The 11,568-nt window shown below is 54.9% G+C and overlaps 1 protein-coding gene across 3 annotated transcripts; it reads left to right on the forward strand.

The window, feature by feature from the left end:
* The first annotated feature begins 110 nt into the window (after window positions 1-110).
* Window positions 111-11,113, forward strand: BAD (BCL2 associated agonist of cell death). Of its 3 annotated transcripts, none has more exons than XM_060104554.1 (4): window positions 111-196; window positions 478-672; window positions 9,785-9,981; window positions 10,606-11,113. In XM_060104554.1, the coding sequence occupies exons 2-4, from the start codon at window positions 486-488 to the stop codon at window positions 10,729-10,731; spliced, it is 510 nt and encodes a 169-aa protein (XP_059960537.1). In that variant the 5' UTR covers window positions 111-196; window positions 478-485; the 3' UTR covers window positions 10,732-11,113. The 3 variants fall into 3 exon arrangements, with proteins under 3 accessions (XP_059960537.1, XP_059960538.1, XP_059960536.1); XM_060104555.1 differs by having other exon boundaries at window positions 143-302; XM_060104553.1 differs by having other exon boundaries at window positions 143-298.
* The last annotated feature ends 455 nt before the right edge of the window (window positions 11,114-11,568 follow it).

Below are 11,568 nucleotides of genomic sequence, written 5' to 3' on the forward strand. Positions count from 1 at the left end.
ACGTAGAAGGGACCCAGGAGGAAGGTGGTGGGCGGGGCCCGTAGTGGCCCCGCCTGCTGGCCAGTTAGTGACATTTCGAGAGCTGATTGGGCCGTGTCGGTGACAGTTCGCGTTGCCCAGGCAACTAGGGCCGGGCTCCCTCGGTGCTAGGGGGACGCGGCGGGCCCGGGTCAGGGGCCTCGAGATCGGGCTTGGGGTGAGACCTGTGTGCCATCACCACGGGCGGGTCTGGCCGAGGCCTGAGTAGGGGCCTGGGGCTGCTCTACCGCCCTAGGGCTCTGAGAGATTTAGATCCTGGGTGGGTAGGTTGAGCTTCTTGCTGGGCCAGACTCAACGGACAGATTGGGGCCTGGGAGGCAGGGTGGACCTGGGGTTCTGAGGTGGGAGAGGGAGCCAGGCATGCCTGCGCCCCCCCACAACCGCCGGCCCCCGTTAGCCCCAGCTGTGCCCTAACCACCTACCATCTTACCCCCGCAGCCCAGAGCATGTTCCAGATCCCAGAGTTTGAGCAGAGTGAGCAGGAAGACTCCAGCCCTGCAGATAGGGGCCTGGGCCCCAGCCCCACAGGGGACAGGCCCCCAGGTCCCAGCAAGCACCGGCAAACGGCCCCAGGCCTCCTGGGGGAAGCTGGTCACCAGCAGGGGCAGCCAGCCAGCAGCAGCCACCATGGAGGTAGGCACCCCTGCCCCAAGAACAACCACCTGCTTGTCCACCTGGCCTCCAGCCCAGTAGCTCCCTGCACCCCAGCCACATCCACACTCACTGGGTGGCTTTGAGCAAGTCCCTAACCTTTCTTCACCCCAGCTTCCTCCTCGGTAAAACAGAGCAATTAGTCGCCACCAATGTAGTGCTGTGGGGATGACTAGCAGGAATACCTAAGAAGCACTTAATTATAGAGCTGGTGCTTAGTAAATGGTCAAAGTATTTAGCTCTTAGCTTAGGGCCAGGACAGAATCACTGAGAGGCAACTTGCCTTAGGTCACACTTGCTTGGCATTTCCTTGGGGCTAGAAGACTTGGTGGTGCCCTGCCCCAGGCTAGCACTTTCCCTGAGATCCTGGGATCCAGCCTTCCAGCCCCAGCTATGTTCTTCCCAGTCCTGTGGCTCACACCCACACGCGGGCTGTCCTTGCCAGTTGCCAGGGCCAGGTGACCCCAAGAGGCAGACAGCCCTACCAGGCAGCGGGTCTGTGTGGGGCTGGGGAAGCGTCGGCTGCCCTCCACACCTACTGAGGGGGACCCAGCGCTGAGATGGAAGGACGGGCCCTGGAGGGCAGTGGCCATTTCTCTGTAGTCCCCACCTCCCCAGTGGCCAGCACAAGCCTTGGCACCTGGAACAACCACAGAGATCTTCTGAAAACAAAACTCATGTCCCTCACCTGTGGAAGCCGAATTGACACCCTCCCATTTTCAGGAGCAGGAAGGCTTATTAAGATCCCCTCCCCAGGGAATTCCCTGGCAGTCCATTGGTTAGGACTCAGCGCTTTCACTACCTAGGACCCGGGTTCAATCCCTGGTCAGGGAACTAGGATCCTGCAAGCCACAAGGCGCAGCCAAAAAAAAAGAAACAAACAAACAAACTAAGAAACAAAAAGGTTGGTATTCAGTTATTAGTCAGGGATATAATCTCTAAAACAAAACAAAACAAAAAACCCTCCCTAGCCCGCTGTCTGTCACACTGAACTCCGCAGGCTTTCTTTAACTTCCAGATTTTTGCACTTGCTATTTTTCTGCTTGAAACAGCTTTCTACCTCCCCACCTGGCTGTCCCTTCCCATCTTCTGTGTCAAGTGCTGAATGTATGTTCCAGCTGCCAGGGGTTCATCAGTGACCAGAAGAGAGAAACCCTTGCCCTTGTGGTTGCCCACATTCTAGTAGGTGGAGGGAGACAAGCCATAAACAAAGAAACAAAGTAGCGAGTGATGCATTAGAAGATGATGCACTACATGACACATTCTTGACTTTCTCATTGGAATCCAGGGTACTGGGGGGCCCGGGGAGTGATTTTAACTGAGGTGGTCAGGGTGGGCCTTGGTAAGAAGCAACATTTCAGCAAAGGCTAGAATCAGTGAGGGGTGAGCCAGGCAGAGGTCTCTGGGAAGACAGATGCAGGCACAGACCTGCAGGCGGAGGGAAGGGCACATGCAAAGGCCCTGAGGGCAGGACACAGTTCAGGCCAGTGAGGGGAGGGAGGTTGGAGACTCATCAAGAGTTAAGGGATGGGCTTCCCTGGTGGCGCGGTGGTTGAGAGTCCGCCTGCCAATGCAGGGGACACGGGTTCGTGCCCCGGTCCGGGAAGATCCCACATGCCGCGGAGTGAGCCATGGCCACTGAGCCTGCACATCCGGGGCCTGTGCTCCGCAACGGGAGAGGCCACAGCAGTGAGAGGCCCGCGTACCACAAAAAAAAAAAAAAAAAAAAAAAAGAGTTAAGGGAGGAGGAGGGGCTCGTGGGCAGGGCCTTCAAGGCCCAGGTAAGGACTCTGGCTTTCACTCTGAGTGAAAACCTGGAGGGCTTTGATCTGATTTGGACCTCGAGAGAATCACCAGGCCCCTGTGTTGAGCCGGGTCTGCAATGGGCAGAGGCAGGGGCAGTGCCACAGGGGAGGATGGTGGCCTGTGCCAGGCTGGTGGCGGTTGAAGTGGTAAGCAGCTGGACTCTGGGTTTCTCTTGAAGGTACAGCTGGCAGGATTTGCTGGCAGACAGATGTGGGGTGTGAGGCACAGAGAAGATGGCTGCAAGGGATCTGGCCTGGGCGCCTGGAAGGCTGGAGTCGCTCTTAACTGAGATGGAACTGAGATGGCGTGGGGTGAGATCAGGAGCCCTGTTTGGGCCAGAGCAGGTTAGACGTGCCTTTTGGGCATCCAGGTGGAGACTTCTAGTAGGGATAGATACCCGTAGAAGCTGGCAGTCGCTGATGTAGTGTTCTGTGGGCCCTGGGAGCCAGTGTAGACAGGGGAGGACCTGGACTGAGCCTGGGGATCCAGTCTGCAGAGGGCAGCAGGAGAGGAGGAGTCAGCACTGGGGGCTGAGAAGGAGGGAGCGGTCTGGGAAGGAAAGGGAGAGCTGAACCTGTGAGGCTCCTTCCAGGGCCGCTAGAGGAGGACTGGGAGTGAGCACTGGACTCGACACAGGGCCAGTGCAGCTTGGGTGGCAAGTGGGGAAGGATGATAGGAAGAGAATTGGAGGTAGAAAGGAGAGCCCACCCCCTCTTGGCAGCTGAGCTCTGGCAAAGAGGAACAGAGGAGCGGGTGGCAGCTGAAGGCCCAAGGAGAGTCAAGGAAGGGTGGTTTTATTATGTCTTTTACGATAGAAAGGGAAAAGAAAAGAGCATTTGTTGGGGGGGTGCCCATGCTGTGCGGCTTGTGGGATCTTAGTTCCCCAACCAGGGATGGAACCCATGCCCCCTGCAGTGGAAGCACGGAGTCTTAACCACTGGACTGCCAGGGAGTTCCCAAAAGATCATGTTTATAAGCTGATGGAGTAATCCAGGAGCGAGGAAAATACTGGAGGATGCAGAAGAGAAGGGAAGCTTGCTGGAGAGGTGTCCTTGAGTAGGAGAGAGCAGTCTGGTGTGCAGGGGAGGGGTGGCTCAGCTAAGAGCAGTGGAGGGCAGGGGGAGATACCTCGTGGAGACTAGTAGAAGTCTCTCTCGTGGGTGCTTCCAGTTTCTTGGTAAAAGGAAGCCAGGTCTTGAGCCAGGAGTGAGAGTGGGGAGAGGGATGGGGGCTGAGGGGGAGAGAGAAACAGGTTTGAAATGGTTGTCTTGGCCTAGAGGATGGAGTGTGGAAGGTGTGGTGGGCAACATCTAGGGTGCCACTGGGTCTTGTGACCGTGAATTTGAACTGAGGTGGCACGGCTGTGCTTTTCTCCAGCCCCACTGGCCAGTCGGCTGCCTGTGGGAACTGGCAGGGAGTTGGCCTTAACCAGACCTGTGCTGGTCTCAGCCCAGTGAGAGAGGTGGCTGGGGGCTTAGCTCGTGTGCAGTGTAAGCTGGCCAGGTGTGAGGAGTCCCAGCATCATTAGAGTTGGGGTGCCAAGGCAGGGAGGGAGCTGGGAAGGACCACTTCAGTGCTATGAATGAATGAAGACATGAGCAGCTAAGGGAGTGGCTGGGGAGAGCGCGGCAGGGAGCTCTAGTAATCTCCTGCACCCACGAGGGGCCCACCCTGTGGGCGGTGGGTGCTTGAGGCCCGGAGCGGGAAGGGTGGCACAGCCCAAGAAACTAGATTTGTGGAGGAGGGAGTGAGAATGGTCTGAAGCAGCAATAAGCCAAGGGGATGCCTATCCCAGCTCCAGGTCCAGCCATGAGGAGGCCTGCAGGGGAGAAAATAGCCACCATGTAAGAGGACTGCACTGGATTCCTTAAACTTTTTTTTTTAATTAATTAATTTTTGGCAGCCTTGAGTCTTTGTTGCTGCACGCAGTCTTTCTCTAGTTTTAGCTGGGGCTACTCTTCGTGGAGGTGTGCAGACTTCTCATTGCAGTGGCTTCTTCTCTTATTGTGAAGCACGGGCTCTAGGTGTGGGATTCAGTAGTTGTGGCTCGTGGGCTCAGTAGTTGTGGCTCACGGGATCTAGAGCGCAGGTTCAGTAGTTGTGGCTCATGGGCTTAGTTGCTCCAGGCATGTGGGATCTTCCCTGACCAGGGCTCGAACCCGTGTTCCCTGCATTGGCAGGCGGATTCTTAACCACTGCACCACCAGGGAAGCCCATCCTTAAACTTTTGACTTAGTTTTCGATGTCTAAAAAGCAAGTGATTTTTCCATAAAAGATCTGCAAGTGCCAGTGACCTGCCAGAGCCACAGGTCCACTGCCCCCTCCAGATGGGCAGGGTCCTGTCACTCTTCATATTCCCTGCCTCCACACCCCTGCTGTAGTGGACTGCGTGTGTCCCCAGGGCAGGCCTGTGGGCACCTTGTGTGCTGTGACAGCTCCATTGCATAGCCTGGTGCCTGGGGCGGCTGATGCGTGGATGATGGAGAGGGGAGGAAGGACATGGAGTGGGAGAAGCAGCCCAGTGCCAGGCCCTGGGCCAGACTGCAGGGTTCAAACTCAGCTCTCTCCTCTATTGGTAGGTTGAGCTTGAGCAGGTTACTTAACTCACTCTGCCTCAGTTTTCTTTGTTTTTCCTTTTTTAAAAATTGAAGTGTAGTCAATTTACAATGATGTGTTAGTTTCAGGTGTACAGCAAAAGTGATTCAGTTATACTTACATATACATATATATATTCTTGTTCAGATTCTTTTCCATTATAGGTTATTACAAGATATTGAATACAGTTCCCAGTGCTATACAGTAAATCCTTGTTGTTTATCTGTTTTATGTATAGTAGTATGTATCTGTTAATCCCAAAGTCCTGGGAATCCCCTGGCAGTCCAGTGCTTAGCACTCAGCGCTTTCACTGCCATGGCCCAGGTTTGATCCCTGATTGGGGAACTAAGATTCCACAAGCCAAGCATGCTATGGCCGAAAAGAAAAAAATATCCCCAAATCCTAATTTATCCCTTCCCACCTCCTTTCCCCTTTGGTAACTGTAAGTTTGTTTTCTATGTCTGTGAGTCTATTTCTGTTTTGTAAGTAAGTTCATTTGTATAATTTTTTTAGATTTCACATATAAGTGATATCATGTGGTATTTTCTTTCTCTGACTTCACTTACTATGGTAATCTCTAGGTCCATCCATGTTGCTACAAATGGCATTATGTCATTCTTTTTTATGGCTGAGTAATATTCCATTGTATATATATACCACATCTTCTCTATCCATGCATTGTCGATGGACATTTAGGTTGTGATGAACATTGGGCGCCTCAGTTTTCTTGTCCGTAAAATGGGAATAGAACTAGTCCCACCTCATAGGGTTGTTGTGAGAATCTGATGCATTAATATAGGAAAAGTGCTTAGAAACAGTGCCTAGCACAGAGGAGGGTTTGGTGTTCTTACTATTACTGCAGTTGTTATTGTTACAGCGAGTTGGCCCAGGCCCTGAGAAGACCTGGGGACTGCCGTTCATTCAGAGGGGTTAAGAGACATGAATAACCAATGCCCCTCTGATGGCAGACAAGGAAGTGTAGGTTAGAACCATAATGTTAGGGCTTTGAAGGCCATGCCCAGGAGTTTGGAGTTTATCTCATAGGCAATGTGGAGCCACTGAAGGTTTTTTTTTTTTTTTTTTGACTGTATTAGGTCTTTGTTGCTGTGCGTGGGCTTTCTCTAGTTGCAGCGGGCGGGGGCTACTCTTCGCTATGTTGCACGGGCTTCTCATTGCGGTGGCTTCTCTTGTTGCGGAGCACAGGCTCTAGGCGCGCGGGCTTCAGTAGCTGTGGCATGCGGGCTCAGTAGTTGCGGCGCATGGGCTTAGTTGCTCCGTGGCATGTGGGATCTTCCCAGACCAGGGCTCGAACCCGTGTCCCCTGCATTGGCAGGCGGATTCTTAATCACTGTGCCACCGGGGAAGTCCCAAAGAAGAAGAATATTTTATTTCAGTGTCCCAAATACAATTTTGTGATGGAATACAGCAATGCATAGCCATGTATATATTGTTTCTGGCTTCTTTCAAGCTATGACTGCAATGTTGAGTAGTTGTGACAGAGACTGTGTGGCCTGCAATGCCCAAAATATTTACTATGTGGCCCTTTACAGAAAACATTTGCCAGCCTCTGCTTTAGTGTTTTCTGATTTCCTCAGCTCTGAGCAAGGTGGGGGTATGTTCTCTACAGGACAGTAAGGGGCTTTTGTACCCCAAACGGCTTTGGGGACACAGGAAGCTGGTCCAAGACATGACAGGCAGCGCGCCTGCTCAGGGAGGAGTGCCACGCTGCTCTCCTGCTGTGGGTGAGCAGTAAGTGAACCACCCACGTGTGGTACAGCAGGATCCAAACCCAGCCCTGCCTGATGGCAAAGCCTCACTGCCTCAAACTGTCTGGAACATCACTGTTTTAATGAAGTGTGCAAGGAGGCTCACAGAAGCATGAACATGGATGTGTCCAGCCCCATGCACGTACCCAGAAGCCCAATGGGTAAAGAACTTAAAGCCTGGTTGGTGGTGGGCCTTGGGGCACCTCCAGCCCTAGGCCCCTCCCAATTCCCCACCCCAGCCCCAGGCAGGCTCTCTGGAAGGATGGTGTGAGTGGGCAGGCCTGGGCACCCACCCATGCTTACAACCAGACAGGAGCCACGCCCACTCTCTCACCCTTACTTTCCCCAAACTGGGAGAGGCCACCTCTGCCATGCCCTGGGGCATGTAGGGGTGAGAGCTGATTGAAGGTTGGATGCATAGGGTGGGAGGGGCATATCCACTTCCCCCAGGGAGTTCACAGAAAATCCCTCAGATTTTTTTCTAGTAAACAGAAGGACACTTAACTGTTCAGTTTACACTTAGGAGTGTCATTTTGACAATGGCTGGCTTGGTGTTGCTAAATCCATGGCTTTGGTAAAAATCCCCACTCCTTAGGGTAGGCCCCTGGTAGAGCTGGCACTTACAGAAGGACCAGGGGTGCCTTCCCAGACCTGAGCCCCCAAGGTGGCCCATGGTGCTGCTGGGGGGAGCCGGGGGCATGAGAGTTAAGCACACAGGCACAGGAGCCAGACTGGTTGGGTTGGAATCCCAGCTCTGCCATCTACTAGCTGTGTGACCTTGGGCAAGTTACTTACCCTCTCTATGCCTTAGTTTTCTCCTCTGTAAAATGGGGACAGGGAGTAACCGCCTTCATAGGATGTGATGAGGACGTAAGGAATTGACACACATGAAGCAACACTTCCAACCTGACACGGCGAGTGCTCTTCTGCTTGTTCTGATTCCTAGGCGAGGGTGCAGTGCCCAAACCAAGTGCCCACCTGCCAATCACTCATCTTCTGGCCCTTGGGCCTTGCATCTGTCAAGTGTGGAGGTGTGTGTATTCTTAGTGCTAGTAAAGGAAAATAATAGCTGATGGTTCCTGAGCATTTAAGTGACCGGGCAGGGTGTACCAGCTGTGCGACCCTGGGCAAGTTCCTAACCTCTCTGTGCTTCTACTTCCTCATGTGTAAACTAGGGAGAACTTGGCCTCTGCCTCACTGGGAAGCTAGGAGCCTTCAGGACATGAAAAATGCAGAATAGGGTGCTCTCCCTGTGTCATTTGTTCTCGTGGAGGTCCTGGGGTCTGGGGTCCATTTCACAGAGGACTACACTGAGGCCCCAAGGGATTAAAGAAAAGGCCCCAGGTCACAAAGCAGGAAGGTGGTGGTGGGGAACCCGGCCCTGCTGCCCACACCTCATGGAACTGGTCAGCGCTCTGCAGATGGGCCTATTCTCATCAGGGGTCTTGCTGCTCTCAGCTCCTTAGCCCCCACCCCCAATCCCGACTGCTGATTTAGCTGCCCGTTCCCCACTGCCAACTCACTCCTCAAAGGCTTTATGGTCTCCCTACCTACCTGACCTCAGGCTTTGGTGAAGCCCAGGAGCTCCGACCACCCGCTTAGCCTAGGCCTTTCTGGATCCAGCCCCCTCTTCCCTTTTTGGCTTTCTCAGCCATGTGTCTGGAGATGGGACCCTTGGCGGCCCAGCAGCCCTGGAGCTGACCCACAGGCCTTTTGGGAGGGGATGAGACAGTTACCCCTGGCTTCAAGACCTGGTCTAGATCTTACTTTCTCCCAAACGCCTCCCTGTGGACGCTGGTCCCCTGCACTTCTTCCATGCCTGTCTTTCACTCTATACTTAGCTCTGGATTTTTGCTCCTGGGAGTGTTCTAGGTCTTTGCTGGACTTCGTACGGGGGTGGGGTTGGCAGGAGTTCGGGGGATGGCACACAGTACATAGGTCAAACTCAGGACACACCTCTTTGCATAATGATCCATCGCGCCCTTTCAGCTTACAAAGCACTTTCCCGCTCTTTATGTGACCCTTATGCAGTCACTGGTAGGAAGGACTAGGTTTATCCCCACAGAGAGGTGAGGGCACAGGTTCAGGGAGTCGAAGGGCAGCTGGACAAGGGAAGTGAAACTCAATGGATAATCATTGGACTCTGGATTCCAACAAACCTCTAGGGACGTCTCGCATCAGAGCTTCACAGCTGTGGACCCTGGGCAGGTCTTAACCTCTCTTAAGCCTCTGTCTTCTCATCTGCAAAGTGGAAGCAATGTTAGTACTCACCTCCCAGGATTGTTAGAAGGGTAATGAAGTAATGCCCAGGGCCTACTAGCGCACAGTAAGTGCTCCCTAAGTATTACCTAAAGTCAACGGAACTTTCTGGACAGTTTCTCCAAAGTGGGTGCTGTGAGAGGTACAGACACGCTGCTGACAGGCTCTTGTTCTCTGGGGGCCCAAGGTCTCCTGTAGGCCACAACAGTGAAACAAGTGGACCCCAGCAGGTCAGCTGCAGGTCAGCTGCAGGTCGCCTGGCTGGGGCAACCTCCTCATCCAGGGGACTGGATTCCTCTGCGAGGGAATGGGGCTGAGCAAAGAGCTACCGGCCCAGGGGGTTGCTGGGAAGCCCCAGCGTCTCGCACTCGCAGCTCTAACTACTAGTTCTTATGCCCTTATTTTGTGCCAGGCACAGAGGAAAGTCATTTTATACACTAAGGGCCTGGCCCATTATTGGGGCTCAATTAAGATTTGTGGGAAGTTAATTCGAATCTTCACAGAAGCCCCATGAGCTTCCCTTAGGAAGGAACTGGGGCTCTGAGAGGTAAAGTGATGTGCACGCAAAGACCACAGCGGGCCGACGGAGCTAATGCTGAGGGCTTCGGCAGGGCTGGGGGCACAGAGGAGTTGAGATTCACGTCGTCCCCACCCCCTGACCTTCTCAGCAGGTACCGGGGCTGTGGATACGCGGAGTCGCCACAGCTCCTACCCCGCGGGGACGGAGGATGAAGAAGGGACGGAGGAGGAGGAGCCCAGCCCCTTCCGGGGCCGCTCGCGCTCGGCGCCCCCCAACCTCTGGGCTGCACAGCGATATGGCCGCGAGCTCCGGAGGATGAGCGACGAGTTCCACGGCTCCTTCAAGGTGAGCTCCGGCCGGGGCGCGCGAGGTACCATAGTCGAAGCATGCCGGGACCTATACTCCCGGGGCTCCTCCCACTGGGCTGTCCCATTCGAGTCCCACTGCATATCGGGATTTGCGGTCTCGGGACTCCTCCCTCCAGCCTGTCCTTTCCAGAGTCCCAGGGCATTTCGGGATCTGTAACCCAGACCCCGCTCCAGAAGGCGAAGGCTCCTGGGTTCCCCAAATCCTTTGAGCGCGGGGCATGCTGGCATCTGTGCTCCTGACCGACCCTTTTCGGATATCCGGGTTCCTGGACCTCAATTTAGGAACCGCCTCTTTAATTTTCGAATTACGGTCCCATCTTCCAGGTGCTAGATCTCCAGCTCTGGTGCTTCCAGGGTCCTAGGCATCCTCTCTTCCCGCCCCCGGCATGGAGGGTCTGGGATCTAACCAGTCCACTCCTAAGGGCCCGAGCGATCTCATGCTTAGTAGTCAGGAGACCCCTCGGTACAGGGCCTGCTGGGAGCTATTGTCTTTATCTCCCCCGGGATCTCACTGGCGGTGGGATCCCGGAAGCGGAGGAGCCAGCCTCGAGCTGCCAGGATAAGCTAATTCACTTAACCCTTTCCTCCTCCCACCCCGAAGGGACTTCCTCGCCCGAAGAGCGCGGGCACAGCGACGCAGATGCGACAAAGCCCCAGCTGGACGCGCTTCCTTCAGTCCTGGTGGAACCGGAACTTGGGGAGAGGAGGCTCCGCCCCCTCCCAGTGACCTTCTGTCCCACATCCCGAATCTCCCAACCGCTGCTGGCGGCCATCTTGGGAGTGGGCGGAAGTCTTTTCTGCAGGCCTTATGCAAAAGGAGGCGCAGTTTCGTCCCTTTCAGAAGGAGGCGGTCTGACCCAGAGCCCAATTCCCTTCCGGTGTGTGCGAGGACCGCGGAGGGGCTTGGCCCCCATCGGATGTTTTGAAGTTTTTCCGCCCTTAGGTGCTGGAACTGGCCCTGTGACCCCGCCCCCGGCGCTGGGCTACCACCGTCGCCTTCGCCCTTGCGAGCCGGAATTAACCCTAACTTCGCCAGAACCCTTTCCTCCGCGGTAACGCTGCGGGCCGATGCTCGCTAGAAATGTGCTAATAAAGACCGCGTCTGTGCCGTGGAGTCTCCTATGTCCGTCGCTTGGGGCTTCGCGGGCAGGGGGAGCGATAGCACTGACAAGAGTTTCAAAAGATGCCCCTGTTTCATATATAAGGGAAATTGAGGCTGTTTCTGAGTGACATCATGGGACCGAGATTAGAGAGGGGTTGAGGCGGCGAGCACAGCCACGGCTGCTTGGCCTCCGGGAAGCGGAGAGCGACCGGACCTCGGGGACCTCCAGGTCCTTATCTCTAATATGGTAATTGGGAACTGCAGGCCGACTGGCCGCCGGAATTCCACGCACTGCAAACCGTGCCGCAGTCCCCCAGGGAGGGTCATTTGTTCCTATTTGGGTCAGTCCTTTTGAGCAGCTACTGTGGCCGGCCTGGGGCCAGCGCTCCTCAGGGAACTGGCTGGACGCGTAGGGCGGGGGAGGGGGTGGAACGCTCGGCTCAGGGCTGTGAGTGATCGCTA

The sequence above is a fragment of the Mesoplodon densirostris genome, chromosome 7 (assembly GCF_025265405.1).
Source record: "Mesoplodon densirostris isolate mMesDen1 chromosome 7, mMesDen1 primary haplotype, whole genome shotgun sequence".
Classification (NCBI taxonomy): Eukaryota; Metazoa; Chordata; class Mammalia; order Artiodactyla; family Ziphiidae; genus Mesoplodon; species Mesoplodon densirostris.

Excerpts from the sequence above, each read along its gene's own strand:
- BAD (XM_060104554.1), top strand. The coding sequence starts at position 486 with ATGTTCCAGATCCCAGAGTTTGAGCAGAGTGAGCAGGAAGACTCCAGC. Across the intron at positions 673-9,784 it reads CAGCAGCAGCCACCATGGAG|CAGGTACCGGGGCTGTGGAT; the intron begins GTAGGCACCCCT and ends TGACCTTCTCAG. Across the intron at positions 9,982-10,605 it reads AGTTCCACGGCTCCTTCAAG|GGACTTCCTCGCCCGAAGAG; the intron begins GTGAGCTCCGGC and ends CCCACCCCGAAG.